At 28.9% G+C, this 19,455-nt stretch overlaps 1 protein-coding gene across 1 annotated transcript in view; it reads right to left on the bottom strand.

Moving 5' to 3' along the window:
• Positions 1–16,813, bottom strand: part of sls (sallimus) — a 48,328-nt gene extending 31,515 nt beyond the window's left edge. The window contains exon 1 of the mRNA XM_085945555.1: positions 16,687–16,813. Within this exon, the coding sequence (XP_085801681.1) occupies positions 16,687–16,813 (127 nt within the window). The remainder of the gene's footprint in view (positions 1–16,686) is intronic.
• Positions 16,814–19,455: the final 2,642 nt, after the last annotated feature.

The following is a 19,455-nucleotide window of genomic DNA, read 5'->3' as shown; positions in this document are numbered from 1 at the left end:
TATATCTCTAATAAACGATGTTTTTGTGAGGTTAAATAATTTACTTTTTGAAGTTATACTTCTTTTGGGGCGTTTGTTAGAGAGTGAAATTGAGAGCTGCGCGCGCACACAGTACAAAGTTAGCTGCGAATCAGTCAGCTCTATACAAACGCAAGTTTTATAGTAGAATTGTTTTTAATTTGAATTAATTAATTGAATTATAATCGAATTTATTATTATCGGCCATTTGTAATTCCATCCGTAAACAAACGATTAAACGTCAGCGTGTCAGTTGTTACTTTAAAAATAAAAACAACAAGAAATAATTAAGTATATAATTTAGTACTATAAGTTAATGTGTATAGAAATAAACCAACGGCGCTCCAATAAGCGGCATTTTTTCTTGAGTGTGTAACTCAACAAGATAGTTAAGAGCTAGTCAAAGAATATAGGTTATCACAAGTTTTGTTTTTGTTTTGTTACGCCAAAGAAGTATAACTTCTAACGCGCGTACATAAGTACACACACCATTTTTTTTCTATCGCCCATATGCCAAGTTTTATTCGCCAATCAACTTTTATATATTATATGTCATAAATTTAAGCAAACACGATTACTATTCGTTATTTTCATGATATTAAGTTATTTTTTAAACATCTTTTCTAACTCTTAAACAAGCTATATTTTATTACTTGCTTATGTGAAATTGGACATATTATAATAATATACCTACGTATTTAAAAAAAATATATATATACGTATTTTCAACAATATGTTGACTTATCGGTTTTTTTGAAAATAATAGTCGTCCGAAGATGATAAAAAAACTCGAATAGGCAGGCCACGTTGTGTATTACGAGAGATTCTTGACTCTACACAGGCACCACGAGAGAACAATGGTGAGTACTCGACAATAAAATTTACCGCGCGAACAGATTCACAAGCTTATTCAAAAAACAATTACATACTTTCTGGGATGGATATTTAAAAAAAATCAATAATTGTGAATTGACTTAGTTTTTGCAGAAATCACGTTTAGTAATACGGATTCTAATGTCTTCTTTCAAATGCTTATGTTTTGACAACCTAATGAAGAAGTGTCTTAAAAAATGGAAGCAATTTACAAGACTAGATTTAAAAAAAACGTAATTATGGAGATTGATACAATAACATAGATTATATAAGAGTTTTTTTTGTTTTGCAACGAAATAAATAAGTCACACTATTAGAAATCAATAAATAATGTAGGTTTGAAAATTGGTCATCGCTTAAATTTAATATTTTATTGTCTTTTATTTATTTTATTTATCTTGACAGGTAAAGAGCCATCTGATTAAATCTGCAACTCGAAATGAATTACAGTTAATTTAGTAATTATTAGCCTTAGTAACATTTTTAGCTTCACTTTAATTATTTTGTATGCCAAATCTTCATGGAAGTAAGTTTTCTTCTATAAATATGTTAGATATTCACAAATTATATTGTACGTTTATATTATTAGGAAATTAATACTGGAACTAGTTTGTAACAACTAGTTCGCGCCTTACAACTTTACAACTCACTGAGTGCGAGATTACTGAGAGCATGCACATCTCCCACTAGGGAGGAGTTTTGAATGCACCTCGTAATACGGTCTAATGAAATGTTATCTTATTACTTAAGTACTAAATAAATTTATTAAAAATATGGAAACCCATGTAAACCAGTGCACTTATACTTTGGTCATGATGAATTAAATTAGACATCTTAATAGCGGGGATACAGTTGTAACAATTGTGCATATATCATTATAAAAGGTACCGTAAAATAATTACTCAACCAAACTTTGAAGTATGTGGTTCAGTTAACATTTTGTATATTATTATAAAACAGAATGTATTACATTTGCCCTACTTTAATCGGATTTAATTACCTATATTGTAGTACTTTATCTTAGGCACATGACCATTTTACCACGTTTTTATTAGCTCGTATTCTTGTTTGTCCGGTACAGAATTTTTCTTGTGTGCCCAGTACAAATTTTTTCTTGTTTGTCCAATATTTTTATTGGACGATTGAGGATTTTTAACCAACTTCCCGACTAGATAGACATTTGAAACTTTTAGAATATATCAGAACATGACGACAATACATTCTTTTAATACTTTTGGCTATCTTTAAGCAGAATTGAATTCATTTTCAGTTAATTCTGTTTTGTATGTTTCGGAAAAAAATCGTTAAAAGTAAAACACTATTATTGGTTGCTAAGGGGGTCCTAGCAACTAAATTATTAATATGTACGTGTGTTATTATGGAAATCAATATGAAATGTCAAAATGACATCTCAGTATTCTATATTTATTCAGTATTTTTATCAAGTACAAAAAAAGTATTTATTAATACATAGAATTGTCAAATTTATATCATTCAACAGAAAATTTCAAAACGTGGTATATAAAAAGTTCTTTTTATCTTCTAATTTATATTGTGATCTGTGCATTAAAAATTACACACTTAGGTAAATTCTAATTAATGATAGGGAAAGACTAGCTTTATATATTGTCTGTGCTATTGTTCAAATTATTTTCTGATTTCTTTATTATCAATTAGAATTATTAGTACGTAATTTTCATATAGGTATATATAGTTAAGAGAAAGATAACTTTATATATTATTTTTTATAAAGAATTTAAGAGTAATTATTATTATCACAAATATAAAGGCTTGTGCCTACTTATTTTATATTATGAGATTATGCTATTATTAAACACAAATGAAAATAACTGACCATACTAGTAAAAAATCTTTAATATTACTCCATTCGACGAAATGAATGCATATTATATTATAGTAAACATACATAACTTGAAAACACCTCAGATAAATATACAATACGACACCTGACGGGATTTCAACCCGTATCTATATCCACTGGTATCGCGCCAATATGCTTTAACCAATTAAGCTACTTAATTACGATAATTTTAACTAGTAGCTCCTACACGAAATACTCATCAAATTGTGTTATTTTTGACTACGTATCGGTTTTTGTGTTTTAAATTAAGGAAACATTAATTGCCTTAATGTACATTACATGATATGCATACATTGTATATTATATAATATGTACCTATAATTAAAAAAAAAATAGTTCAGTTAGAGGCCGTAAGGTGACTTAAACCGCTGTTCAGGTCCCTGCTCCTAGGGTCGTTATAAAGTAGGTACTTATTGATACATTGAAGTACTTATCAAAACTTTATTTTTATGCCAATACTGATATTTTTCGTTTTTTCAGAAATAAGCCCCCGCGACAAGCATCATTTGATACCGTTACTAATTATTGTAAGTATCGATACATTTTTTTACAATTTGGTGACCCCACCTACTGCTTCAGTACAATATAAATCTTGACCGTCTTTCGAGGAGGTATTTTAGACATTTTTTTTACGAAAAATATGTTGTCAGCTCTTAGATTATAGAAAAATATTTCAGCTATTCATTCAAATTAAAAAAAAAATGTATGAGTGAGTTTGCCTGATGCAGGATTTTAACTGGCGATCTACGTTTTCAAGATCGAAAGTTTTACCGCTGACCGTGAAGTTTAAATACCGTCAAAATATGAATACGTGTATGGGTCGGTTTTACTAAAAACAAAAATGTGTACGTATTCAAGGCTACACCCCATTGCACATGTGTGTATGTGCTTGTAAAAAATGCACTGCGTGCGAATGTGTGTGCAAATTGGAATGCACCCGCCCGCGTTGTGCACGTTTTTTTGGGATTCGTTTTTCTACCTTGCAACAGATAATTGTTATGCAGAGTAGAAGATATTTTAGGGTGAGGAATGATTCAGAGATTTATTTTATTTTATAATTAAAATACCAACTAAAACAGAACGATTGCTAATTTTTTTCTAAAACCGGTACATACCTTTAACAATATTATGTAAACTATTTTATATTTAATGAATAATCATAATAATTGACGTAAGTATATAGTTCGGAACATCTCAGATACATACATATTAGAAAAAAATATTTTAAAAAAAAACTGTGATACCGGGCGGGACTCGAACCCATATATCCATTGTCTAAAATCTAATGGGTGCGGGTTCGAGTCCCGACCGACACCAATATTTTTTTAAAAATGCAAATTATGTATTTTTCTGAGACCTTTCCAATATTTAAAAATCATTTAATAATGCAAGCAATATTTCGCTAATTTACGTCTAAATATAATAAAATTGCACGAGATATCATTTACGTTAAAACGTATTTTCGGACAGTTTCATTTTTAATTTATCTGCATCAGAAAAGCGTGATTTTTTATATACCTACTTATAATATTAATTAATTAATAGATAGATAATTAATTTACATATCGGATATTTTAAAGAAAATCAAATGTAATCAAGTGGAAACATAATAGGTATATATCTGTGTATATGTATACATTTTAATCTTTAGCGTCACAAGTTAGCTGGAAATAAATTTTAGTGACATGCTAACGAAGGAAACGAGGATTTTTTTAATACACTGTCAAACTTTTATCTAGGCCATTCACCTATTCAAACTATCAACTACTTATGTATTTTTCGGTATTAAATTATTTTCGGGATTAGTTGGTCTTATTTAATTCAATTCAAAATTAATGAAAAATCAATGGAATTATTAATGTAAAAATCGTAATATATATTGATTTTAATAATTGAATTACGAGTATGTTTGTTCATACAATATAATATTATTAATAATTAATGCGACTTGATACTTCAATGAAATATGGCACATGAAAGAATCAAAAATATTAAAATACACAAATGTGTATAGTGTCTTAGCGGGATTTTACGAGAATTCATTGTTGTATAGATACCTCAGTTATGATGCAAATGGGTGCTTGACCAAGAAAAGTATTAACTTTTAAAAAATTGTTTGAATTAATAACTTTCACGGCGCGATGCGCGATTGCAAGTGTGCATGATTTCACTTGTAAGTTTTTGCTTGCATGCAATAAAGTAAATTTAAAATACCGAGGTTGGGAGCGGAGGGAAGATACTCGGACGCCTCCGGAGGCAAAAATAAATGTATCAATTTCAAGATGAGGTGCCCGCCTCTGTCGAGGAATTTTATTTCTCCTTTTCATACCAATATTAGTGCTTTGCCTCAGGTGAACCGAGCTTGCGAATCTTTCAACGTGTATTATTACATAAGTACTGAATATTCAGCTTTCATAATATCATATTCATAATATTATATAGTGAAAATATTATTCAAATTGAAGAATTATTATTTTTTAATATAAAATTTATATTTTTAAACCTAAGTACCTATAGAAACCATTATACTACTGAGATATGACGTATTTTACTGGCGAAATTTTCGTTTCTTTAAAACCAAAGAAAGTTAATTGATACAAACATTAAGAATTTACATATCTACAAAAATATTTTTTTAAGGAAAAGCACCTTAAGTGATAATCATCATTTCTATTTGAAGATGCATACGCTTTATATATTTTTTAATGCAATCGTAAACACAATAACGTGCCATATCAACCTATTCAATTCTACTTATAATAATAAGTTTCATCACAGAAACGTACAATTACTACTAAAATCACTTTTAATCATACATTCCTATATAGGTGTATATTATATAATAATATTAGGTACTTATTGAAAAATATTAGAAATTGCTTATTGCATAAGTAAAATATGAATACCTATTTATTTTTATAAAATTCTGTTGTATTCTGCAATTTAAAAAAAATGTTAATAGTGCAAACCGACTCGAGCATAATTACACGACTCCTACTTATATTGGTACGTATCAAGGCTCTCTATATCCAGGTTGCGGCACGAAACTGTGAATTTTTATCGTAGTATTAATTTTTGCTAATGTATGTATTATGGTAAACTGTAATAAAATTAGTAATATGTACGAAATGTGCAATCGAAAAGCTTCATTTACTAAAAAATATGCTACCGCATTGCATTCAAAGTAAGCAATAACTAGCACTACCATCGAAATTCTCAATTTAGTGGGCTTGGTATTTATGGGCGTATATTAACTTGGTAATCGCACATGTCATGCTATTATAATGCTTCCATACCTATGTAGGTTAAGAATTGTATGTATAGCGATTAGTCGTATGTGAAATTTAGGTTTAATAGAAAACAACTGATATTAAAAGTAAGCAATACGTAGTGATTAAATAAATAAGTAACCAAATTACACAATATGGTCGTTTTTTCTATTACGTTATTATCACATTAAATAATAGGATATTAATTTAAACTGTATCAATATGATTTTATTAATATTTTAAAAATCAAACATATTATATTAACTGTGTCGCATTTTGATAAAAATTATACACCTATAAAAGTACATACTTTATTTATTTATCCGCACACCAAGATTTAATCAACTAATAATACATATATGATGATATATGTGTTTTTCTTTACCTAGTGGAAAAGTTTACTGTACCAATATATTTGGATAACTTTTTAGAGATATATATAGAGAGAGAGGTAATATAATACTGATTTAACTGATTGCAATATAAGCTTTATGTGTTATAAATAGTATATGACTAATGATAAAGAAAACTCGATGAGATGAGACTGAATGAATGCTAGCTATTCTTATGTAGTTTGAGTATATTTTCAGACGAATGAAAAAACAGTGTTGTTTACAGTTTTATGATTTTTAGGTTCAGCGTTATGTCAGATGAGTTGAATTCAAGCCAAGTGGAAAATAAACGAATCGGGGTAGACGGGATGAAATAATTCAGTTTATTTTCTTGGCAAGCGGTTGCGAGAAATTATTGGAAATGACCGCTCACCTGACCGCTACAGGTGGACCTGGTCCGCATTAAATCACCGCTCGTTTATTATAAATGCTCTCACGTTGTTATGTATCCTCTATTTTGGGAACACTTTGGTGAATAATCGTACGGCGACTCAAATAAAGGCATGCGTGTTTATTAAAGGATTTCAACTGACCGAACACTCACTTGCATTTGAGTAAATCCTGCCAAATTTGGATACAGTAACATGATATGTAATATTTTTCTAAACGTCGCATTAAAATGATTTTATAAAAAACAAACTTCTATTCAGTAGTACATAAAGTAAATTGTTTTCACTTTTCAGTAATTGTGTCAAATTTTATACACTCATTTGTCACGAATCATCAGTTATCACCTTATAACAGATCTATCCCTTTAATGAGTGACGGCGTATTATATCGACAACACCATATTATGCATGAACAATCTATGATTTAAATTCCAGTAGATTAAATATTGCTTAGTATTAATACTAAAATAACTTTCATATTTTATAAGGTGTGGCAGTGTATTTTAAAAAAATATTTAAAACAGTGTATGAAAGCATTATCTTATATTTCAAATATGTATTAACTTGGTAAAAAAAATAAAGAAATGTAGGCACATATCTTCGCGCGAATGTTTAACCAATACCACTAGAAATTCTAATGAAAACTGTGTTTTGTGAACTACTATTTCGTAAACTGTTATATTTTATGATGCATACATAATTATTGTTGTTTGAACATTAAATTTTCTTGAAAAATCATGGTCAATCTCGGAATCATATCGTTATCTAAGTAGGTATGTATATTTATAATAATACTTGAAGTCCATCTTTTCAAACATATTCTATAGGTACATGTTAAAATAGTTTATTTTAAGTATCACGGAGGTTTAATTTTCCATATAACGTACAATATTTTTTAACTACGTCTCAAAAGAATAATAAAATAATTTATAAAATGTGTAGGTACATCTGTTTACAATAAACACATTTTACGAATTTATAAATTATCATGAATTATATCTAAGTAACCACTGAATCTTTTGAAACAAATAATAACATATTATGTAATGTATCGATACAGTATTATTTTCATAATACAATTTAATCACTAATCAAAAATACACGTCAGTATGAAATATATTTAAGAACATTGCCATAATAATAAAAACATGATATAACAATAATAATTATTTTTTCTTGAAATATCATTAAAAGTATAGAAAATATTTATTACCAGGGAAGAAGAGGAAAAAACAGATGGCTTCAGATAGCTACGTATATTTTGTGATCGAATGGTATACTGTTATGTTTAAAAAATGTGCTGAATCACCATTTTGGAAAGTATTTCTAAATTATATCACCAGATCTTGATTTAATTTGTGATAGAAAGATTAAAGAAATGATAGTTATAACGAAAATAAAGGCGAAGGTAGTAAACATGAAAAACACATGGTAATTCAATAAAATTTTAATTATTTCAGGGTTTTCGCTATAGTTCAGTTGTCGTGTAAAAAGATCATTTTTTTAAATATAGGTTGAGAAAGAAATGGATAGTATGTTTTGAGAAAATGGTCCTGAATTCTAATTTTATTATCTGAGCTATTTAACACCATACACGTTAGTATGAAGCTGCAACCGAGCGGATAGAAAATACACATACGTACACCGTTACAATGAATATGCATTACCTACGTAGGTACATATTATTGTGTGTGTAACACCTGAATCTCGTTATTACTTGCCTAATTGGGATATTTTTATATGGATTTGTTGCAACCTTAATAATTGAAAGTTTTATTCATAAATGGCAGATAAGATACCATTTTCATAATACAACTATGTTACTTTTTATTTGCATCAATAGTTGGATTGATTTTTTAATGTTGAATTTACGAAATCAACTGTAGGTACGTATTAAATCATTATATTGAAAAGATAATCACGTCTTAACTGACTATTAAAATATACTTACTTATGCAATTTTAATACATATGTGCGTGCATATATTTTATGTAATCGTCATTTCAAGATTATTTAGATATTTTAGTTTTTTGATAGTGAAGTTATTTTATGTAGGTATTTTATGTATTATTATATTTATTGATTTTATAAAACATATGGAAAAATAACTACTTTCATCTTAATAAAATCTAAACACTGCCAAATAATTAAAAAGATTAAATACTCAAGTTATTCATGTTTTATTTACGATACTGTATTTTGACGTTGGGTATTGTATTTGACATTTGATACTTAAAGATATTTCATACTTTCAAAACTAAAATGAAAACATTTAATTAAAATATTGTTTAAGTAATATATTTTTTAACAATAAATTACATATATCCATAATAAGTTGATTCACTTAGAATTTTTGTAAAAGCGTGTGACCGAAAAATAAACGTAAATGTAATTTTTTGTCCTGTATGCGCGTTGATCTCACCAGACTTACTTATGATAGGCGGTATTGGGAAAATATTGCGCGAAAATTTTCATGAAATATTGACGGATAATTTCGAACTAATTAAATCACTTTGACTATGTAACTCTAAAATTGGAGGAAACCCTAAATCTTAAGTTCACATAAGATATTCCTTTATATGTATATAAAATGATAAATTTTTCGCTTTGATTGTTTCCAATTTATAAAGTGAATACGTGTATTAAATAAGGCTCTAAGTACCAAAAAGTAGAATTTCCTGTAGTTACAAAATACCGAGTCATTGCAGTAAAATTTCATGAAGCAGACCTTATGAAAAATGTAGTTTTAGAGGGTGAAGCAATCACGGCAGCTTCTATAATTTTAGGTATTAAGAACCCGCAAATGTCAACACACCATCGTCAGCTATTTTATATTGAATGCCGTTGACCACTGCAGTGCTACTTGCACCATTATAAATAAAACACGCCAACGGACTTACAACGTCGACAGGTTTAATTATTTTGCTGTATTTTTTGACTTGCTTGAGGCACTTAGACTATAGTTGAAGTTATTGGCGTTGGTATGTAGAACATTTTTCTATAAAAATGTCAGTTTTTATTTTTTTGGTACTTAGCGCCTTAATTAATACACGTATTCAAGTGTTAGCTATTGTGATATTTAATCATATATTTTTTTTACTGCATATTGTTTTATATTAACGTTTTCTAAAATATTATCGGCTTAAATTAGCAGAGAGAAAGAAGATTGTCGATTAATAATTTCAATATGTAACACACATGACTGTGTGTTAATTTGCTTATAATTATTTTATTACAGTGTATCTTCAACGTTGTGACGATTTACATTTGAGGTGTATACAACGTTTTGGTAATTAGGATTCATGGAAACTGGAATAATAACTTTACCCGCGATGTTTATATGAAAAACAAATAAATTTTACAGAAGCTGGTTCTACAGTAAACATTTGCAACTCGCAGATTGTTTTATGGTCCGTTTACGTGCGGGAAAATAAATTGTTCAGCTAAAAGTACCACTTGTATGAATTGTGGAAGTATTAAAACATTCTTGACATTTCAAATATGATGTTTTATATACCCAATATTTAGGTCAATGTGACACAATATATATGTTTAAAATTTGTGTAAGTATTTAATTTGGAGATTTCATAACAACAAATCTTTTTTGAGAAAAATTAGATTAGGCACAATAATGAAATAAACTGATATATTATTTACAAATTTGCAATAATGTTTGCAGAATGTTAGTTGATTAAAAATATATCTCTAAAACAATTTCAAACTAATACTAAGTAATTTGTTGAATAGTTATTTATTTAGGTTCATGAGTATTTTATTGGAAAAGATTTATTTGAAAAAAAAAACACTATTTTCGAAATAATATCTATATGACAACAATATACAATAATTATAGGTGCTGAAATAACTATCTCCATTTGCATTTCCTTAAAATTATTTTTATATAAACACATATTACGCAGTTGCATTTGTATACATTTATATTAATATTTTAATAGTCATGTTGGGAAAATGTCATTTTATAAACAGTTAACCTGACTGTAAATAAATACGTATGCTTTATAAAGAATATAACAAGAATTTACTGTAATACGTAAGTACAATTAAACCTATCTGGTTTGAGATAAAACAAGGTAAGTATACCAAACCACTATATTATGTGTTTTGATTAATTAAACCCAATTTCATCACATAAGGTCAAATTAATGAAAATATCATATTATGATCGGTTTCCATGCTAATTATTATTCTAGACTGTAATAATTTTATCGTCAATCATATAATATATTGATTGTAGCAACAATATAATGTCGGTTATTTTTAAAATTCACCATTCTTGATCAATTCGGTTTACCTTCTTTTTATCAGATTTTTTGACCTACGAGAATACTAACATTATTATGTATATAACAAAATATTATATTCTCTGATTTTACACCATAATTGCTTTGGTATAAAATTTGTCAAGAAATTTAGTTTGTTTTCAAAATAATTATCAATTAAATACTGAGTCTATTCTTGTTTGAATTTAAAGGGCGTGTGATTCTTTTTCAGAATTTACTTTCACCATACGTCGTCGTGGGGGATATTTTACACATAATGTATGTATTATTAGGGTTACATTTTTTTGTTGGTATATCAAAATCTCAGTCATTGACTGCATTTATCACATATTTCTTCGAGTTGGTATATTTTACTCATACCAAAATATTTAAACATTGATTTCTCATATCAATGACACAAATACTAACATTTTAGCCACATTACAATCACGTCTACATTGTTTTATCTTTATTTAAAACTCATGTAGTTATGTAGAATATTATTTGATTTAAACTTTTAGAAATGTATTTATATATGTACTTATAAATAGATAGAAAAAATGTGAATCAAAGTAAAGTTAGAAATCTGATAAGGTGAAAATTATTCAAATAATATTAATCGACTAAAAGATATTTTTTAAAGTTAGCAAATAATTTACTTATATTATTATTGTATAACATATTCTATATTATTAAATAAAAATGATGTGCTATAATGGTGAGTAGATAATGACAAATTTTAGCGAATAGTTTTAAAATATGTATATTTTAATGAATTTCGTCAGTTAAATAAGATTACTACGTATGGTTTATTTAAAAATGTTACTTATATATTTTTTAAACATAGAAAACTTATTCAAATAAATATAGGAAAACAATATTTAGCTAAACAACTACAAGAGTACAATTTGAAATACGTATAGAGACATTATTTTATTGCACAAGATCTTTCCCTAAGGCAAGGCAGGACAAGTTGAGTAGATACTTAGTTTTATCGTGTTGCACTTGCAAAACAACCGTTATACGAGATGGAGACGAGTTTTATATTATGAGGAATCCTGACGTATAAAAAATATCTTTCAAATACCATGGAATAAATTTCATATAAAAATATATGTTCGTTTTTCTGGTTTATTTTTACTACATTTACCGTAAGTATGTATAACGACACCTTTCAATTAAATTATTTCGTATTGATACGCAATACTAACTAATAATAACTGCAATAATTAAGTTGTGCATTTAATTATTTTATATTAAATGACTACATAATATGAGATGAGTCGAACGCGCAAAAATATCGGTAAAAAGAAGGTACATGTAATAATATTTATTAATTGGGAATATCAATAGAAGACCGGGTTAAAGCAAAACGTTGCGAAAAGTTAGCAAAACCTGCAATTTGATACATTTTGTTGGTAAATTTCATTCTAAATAATCAATATACATTTAAGAACATTTAATTTTTTTAGTTATAAAAGAAACTTACAAATTAAATAAAAACTGTATAACATGTGCATTATTTGGAAGTCTGGGTTTTTTTATTATTGCATTACTTTATGAATATTTTTAACGTTAATATGCAGTTTGATAATTTATTTAAAACTTAAAAGGTATTGATAGGTATACTGCTTATTTTTATAATATTAAAAAAGTACCAATTTATGTAAAACATAAGAATGCTTATAACTTGATTTGTTTTATTTATATCGAATCGAACTATGATGCGGCCATAATACCGAAGCTCAAATCGATGTTAATAGAAAGGATTTCAAGTTACTTATACTCATTAATGTTTTCTAAAAAAATCGAAACAAGATACCTTAAAATTATGATTTAAAAAAAAAACAATAAAAATTTTCTCTTTATAAAGAACTTATCAAACTAAGCTTTAATGATAAAAATATTCATAACATACGATTAAAAACCTGGCTGCCGAGAATGCACATTTTAGATACCTACTTAGTTAATTTTCTAAATTGTAATTTTATTTTTAATTAAGCATTTAAAAAATATCTTTAGATTATTTTAGACGGAAATTATTCATAAAATGTTATAAATTAATGTTTTAAAATTTGGGGTGTTCTGCAGTGGCAGTGTTTAAAGAATTCACGAGTCCTACTCTACCAAACATCATTTAGATCTAATGATAACATGTTCAGGTCATGGTGTAAACATTATGATATCAGTGATGAGTAACCCGCTGCCTGCGGATGATTTTCCGCGGCTCGGGGAGGTATTTTATGATAATAATATGTCTAAAAATGAATCAGATTTTATTATTTCAGTTTAGATAATTATACAAAAGACATGATATATGTACCTACATAAATGCGGCCTCTAAAATATTTTTGGTTTCTAAGAGAAAGTTTATATTATCAAAATGCTTAAACATATTTTCTCTAAATTATAGCTTAATACCCTTCCTCTCATCTAACCCAACTTCTTTGCTATTACTGGAAAATTATATTAAATACTTGTATAATATACTTATCGATATGTTTATGTTTTCTGCGTATTAATTAAAAATAGTGATTTAATTTCATTATTTTTTTTCTCTATATATCATACAAATTATATCAATATTTTATTAACCAGCTTGTAATACCAAGTTTCTTTTCAATCGCGCAATTTTAAATGGATACTAAATTCCCAATTTGGACGCAATGCAACTAAGAAATATGTTAATTTCACTGATATTGGTTGAAAAGAGTATTTTTAAAAATATATAAGATTTATAAGAGAACTTCACGATGAAAAAAGATATTTGATGTGTCATTATTATTCATATTACATCCTGTCACATTTTATAAAGCAATATTCTGATACGTATAATTAATAATGGTATTTTATAATACTCTATAGAATATTATAAGCTAGATTTTTAAGTAAAAGATTTGATTCGATATTAAAAAGTAAAAAAAATAGTGTATTACTATACAGTTAACAAGAAAATAATTCAAATGCAGTCTGTGAAAATGTGGGTCATTTTAATCGGGTTTATTGACAATTATTGGAAAACATAATGAATTAATCCACATAATCTAATAATAATTATCATCACCGATTTTATCTGTTTAAAAAATACACTGTCAACTGATAAATTATTTGTCTGAAAATCAGTGTTGTCAATGTCTATGTAAACGAAACCAGCCGTGGTCATTGTTAATTTAATTTGATTAATTGCTATACTATATTGTTTTAATAGTTAATGTAGGTGAACTAATTTCAAAAATTGTTTATTGATTATGATATGACGTGTCTAATATTATCAATCTATTTAGTGTATCTATTCTATGTAGTGCTAAAAGGTACAAAGGAAAGTGTAGAATTGCATAATAATATTACGAATAAAAGTATTTTGAAGGTAACAAAATGCAAATATTATGAACAAATAACATGGTAAACAAATACTGGTGTAAATATACATGTGAGTACCTCAATATTGGCATCGCTAAGGTATTTGAGTATACAATTAAAATAGTCGATTTTTTTTACGTTATGATGGCAATATTTTCACTGACATCGACTATAAATACAAATTAATGGTTATACAAAACCATATATCGTATGTCGTTAAATAATATTTGATTGAATCAAAATATTTAAATAATTTATTTTCCATAATATACCTACTTAAATGATTTATGTAAGCAGTTTTGTCAACTTTTTTTTGAAAATATTGATCTTTTGTAACTGAAGTACTCATTGTGTATAATTACATAAATAAAAATAAATGTTAATATATTATTTTCAGATATTGAAAAACCAATACATTTGTATCGATTTTGGTTATTACTAATTGTTAGTAACTTACCTTTTCAGGTACGCGCTGCATTGCAAATTTTATATATCTGTCATAACATTGTCCCTACTCTCGTTTGAAAATAAAACAGAATCGACAAAAATATAGGCGAATTTTAATATTCTACGCTAGAAACTCTTATTTCAACATGACAGCGATTAATCATTGATTAAAAAAAAAGAACAAAATATATTTATATAAAATTGCCTACTCATATGTTTGTCAAAACTGATTTTGTTTTTATTATTTATTTAATTATTTTTAATTCAGTGTTGTTTGTAATATGAAAATACGCCAATTATTAATTTAAAGCTATTATTTGTTTGTATTCAACGTATGCATTAGAAAGTTATCAAATTTCATTATAAGTTACATACAATATAAAAGATTCTATTTTGGAATTCAAATCTCTGTTCTAATTATGAATTTTTTAAGTCAACACCGAATAAAATAACATAAATAAACAGATCGATCGCGCTTTCATAATATAGTCGCAAAACATTAAAAAAACATGACAAATTGACAGTTGTAATAATTAATAGCGGCAGGAATATGACATCGCATTTCAATTGCAAAACAATAACAAACCTAACATACATTAGAAAGGATGTGACGTGTTTCTCTTTTATTCGGGAAAGCTTAATTATTATAGAAAAATGAGAAACATATATTATATTAATTGGATTTCACATATTAATTTCGCAGGTAGTTTATTAATTATTGCAAAACAATCCGAAAAGGTTGATCGTATTTTGACAAAAAAATTCGGTGGGGGGTAAGATATTAATCGAAAAATAATGTTGGGCAATGCGTAATTAATTCTAGCGGGGAGAGTGCGGATTGTTCGCTTTCGAGTTCGCCCACATTTCGCCGGATATAGATCCCGAATCATGCGGCAAGACGATCCTTCCCGCTCATATCTCTTCGGCTCGGTCATTTCCAGCAACCGCCATTGGTGCTGAGCTTTGCAACTCAAAGTCTTGCCAACATCGCGGCTAATTTGATTCGGGAAATTTCCGCGACGAACGGAACAACCCTGGACATGCAACACTAACGAAAGCAATTTATTTTGATGACACACTACATTAATATTCCATCCGCCATTAAATATTAAAAAAACAATCAATTTTCATGAGATTATTTAGAATATTTAGAGACTATATTACAATGGAAGGTGTACAATGGTTTTGTTTTTAGTTTAATGGTTGTGAAACTTGGGTTAATCATTGTGGACGCAATGGAGCAATCTTCGGACAGTTCTGGAACTTGCCTGAAAATAAGGCGCAAAACAGTCAAAGTTTTTGTGACATAACATACATTTTACAACTAAGAGCACATGATATTCGCACAGTTTTAATACATTTATCACAATATTGCAATGGGCGCTAATTAGTGTGAAGTATTTTTAACACGAAATATTTCCAAGCGAATGTAATTATAATTCTAGATGTAAGCAAGTTATATTAAAAGATTAACAGCTACAGGTAAAATAGATGTTTCAGTTTATTTGTAAAAAAAAATACAGAAACATTTATATCACTCTGCTAGTATCTATTAATACACTTTGATTGTATTACATGTTATCATTGATTAAAGTTTGAGATACAAATTATTACCGCAGTGATGTTAGGTTCAGGTGAACAATTCAAAATGTTCGCGCCATAAACAGTTTCGATGTCTCGATCACAATCGACCGATTGTTATCATTTTGACATTGTGTCAGAATCGACATGGACAGCGGTATTCTTTGAATGAAAGTAATATAATGGGATGTGAACCTCGCTGCTGGCTGGTGACCTGGCGCGTGAAGTGTTGCTCCGTGCGGCTGACCCTCTGCTCCTGGCGACTCATGGTCTGCTCGGCGGAGCTGACCGTCTTCTCCTCAGAAGTTTGGTGCTGATACATTTTTGTCACTTATATTTACACTTAGCACAACGAAACGCACACCAACGAAACGATCGCACAGAAATGTGTGTGAATATAAAAAAATATTTAAAAAAATTCTAGTTCATAAAGTATATACCTATGTCGTTTTTTTTCGTTTTTACTGAAATACCACTTATCAGTCCACGAGTTCATTTAGCAGAAGACAAGTCATTCCCGAGACTTGGGTTTGCAAGACGTCGGTCGATTGCAAGTCGTGAGTGGATAGTGGCGGGCGAGCGCTCCTCGCGAGATCAGCGGCGCACGCCGGAGTGGGTGGGGGGGGGGGGGGGGGGGGGGGGAATGGACCGAAATAGCGGGCTGCTTTTAGCTTCGCCGGGCGGCTCGCCACTTTCGATATCGTCCGCTACAGCCGCGAAGACTCACAGACATGAATATCGTCGCGGTGACGATGGTGGTGCGGAGATACCCACCCACATTACAGGCAGAGGCGTCCCCGGATAGAGGGTACATCTGGATCCCTCTACAACACCACTTTCTATAAGACGCCAGCAATGAAAACAGCATAATCAGATTACGATCAATTACGGGTCGACCCTCAGTTGGACCGGTCGATCATTACGACTTGGTATCTACGAGGGAAAAATTCTCAGCCCTTAAAAAGTTTGCGGCATTTTACGGCGAGCGAGAAGGTCTTTTCTCATCGAGAATTAACCGGAATACATTCTATCGAAGTAGAAATCACGTACACTCTCAAGGTTCTGTTGGCTCCTGGGACACTTTCGGAACAAAATTGAAGAGCACCTAACGTTCGTTACGCCACGGTATACGTCTGTATAACGGGTGTGGAGACGTGGTGGGTGGTGGAGGGAAAAGGAAGTTTATGATCAATAATTAGGTGTTACTATCAACAAAATTTAGCAAAATGTAGTATGAATGGATTATATTTATATTATATAAAGTATTTAGGAAACTACTCATATTGTCATACAAAAAGTACAAAAAAATTACACACGAATGCCCAAAATTTTATGAAAAATTGGCAGATTAATCTATCTACCTGCCTACTATAATATTTTTTCTTTTTTAAAATTGGTTTTACAATCCGATGTAGATCTTGGCCGCGTCACACGATTTCATAATAGATTTCTGTTATGCGAGAAGTGGATGTTAGCCACTTACTTAACCTATGGTCCTAACACGTAAATATTGAAAAAGCAACATGTGATTTTAAAGAACTGTGATGCAGACCCGAGACCTACGACTTAATAAGCTGAAACGTTAGCACTCAGCCATCGCGAGCGTTACTAGGTATTATAACTACCTACTTAATATTAAAATATTTCATTCATTTCAATTTATGTATTTTTCATTATAATATTTTAATAAACTGATTAATTATATAATATGAAATGTAATTCGGACCAAAATATTAGGTAGAGAAGATACTTTTTTTTTGTTGACGTCTAAAATTTTATGAAATACGATTAGCAGGTACAAAAAGTGTATTTTTTTTTACTTTTCTTAACCATGTCTTGAAATTAAATATTGTATTATTTTGTCATAAATTGTGAGCAGATTGAATTTATAATTTATAATTTCTCATAATATTAATACTTTGGACGCTGAAGACGCACCTGGCGCGTAATGACCAGGCGGCCGATCGATGTAATTAACGTGCATTTTAAAGGTGTTAATTAAAAAAATCATTATCTAGTCAGCAGCGAATGCCATTATGTAAAATAAATGAATTTATTAAAATTTACTCTCCAATTATTATGTAAGTATATTTATTATTTTTTACCAACTTTAATATAATATATTTAATTGTTGATCATAATATTTTTAATGTACCGATTTGATAAAAAAAATGTCGTGCTAGGTATAAGGGTAAGTGACGGTAGGAGAATTATAACAAGTAAAATTACTATGATATTAAATGTAATACCCTCTCCGTCAAAAACTCCCTCGCCACCAATGCTCGCAATGTGCGACACCTTTGCACCGGTGCTTCATGTAGGTATTTTGGAAAATGAATTTGTCACTTGACAGCTTGGCCACAATCTTTGAAGATGATTATTGTTTTGGACGATTCCCGATCTCCTTACGAAGTTTATTATGACGAAAGTGTTTACCGGGAACAACATCGTCGATACATACCGACATGCCGATTTATTATTGCAAGGGTGTGTCACTTTGTTATTTTCACACATCTCTGTGGGTGGTAAAATATAAATGTAATAATTGATTTCTATGAATGGAATTATTATAATTTACCATAGGATAGGTGCCTTACATTTTCACTTTATTGGGTCTTTGGGTCGCACATAGAAAAAATGATCTTTTTAAGTTCTTTCAGGCAAATTCGTTCTCTCTCCAAAATTAAAAATCTCTATAAATATATTTTTTTTAAATTTGCAGTTGGATTAGAACTCATATCTTTCACTATCATCTCATCCATTAAGCTACCGATTAGTCTATGACGCTTAACAACAACCTATTTTTTCTACGAATTAATCCTATCTACTTAACTATTTCTTTTATTCAACGAATTATTCACAAGATTTAAGAATGTACCATTCTAATTATTGAACATACATCATTTTGAAAAAACACTTCTGAGAAAATATATTATAACCAATAGAAAAATTCTTTTTTGAAAA

The sequence above is a fragment of the Rhyacophila brunnea genome, unplaced genomic scaffold, assembly GCF_057557595.1.
Source record: "Rhyacophila brunnea isolate RB1 unplaced genomic scaffold, BYU_Rbru_1.0 scaffold_1, whole genome shotgun sequence".
In the NCBI taxonomy this organism is placed as follows: Eukaryota; Metazoa; Arthropoda; class Insecta; order Trichoptera; family Rhyacophilidae; genus Rhyacophila; species Rhyacophila brunnea.
The sequence above is the reverse complement of the archived record's forward strand: the minus strand, read 5'-3'. Positions and strand labels throughout refer to the sequence as shown.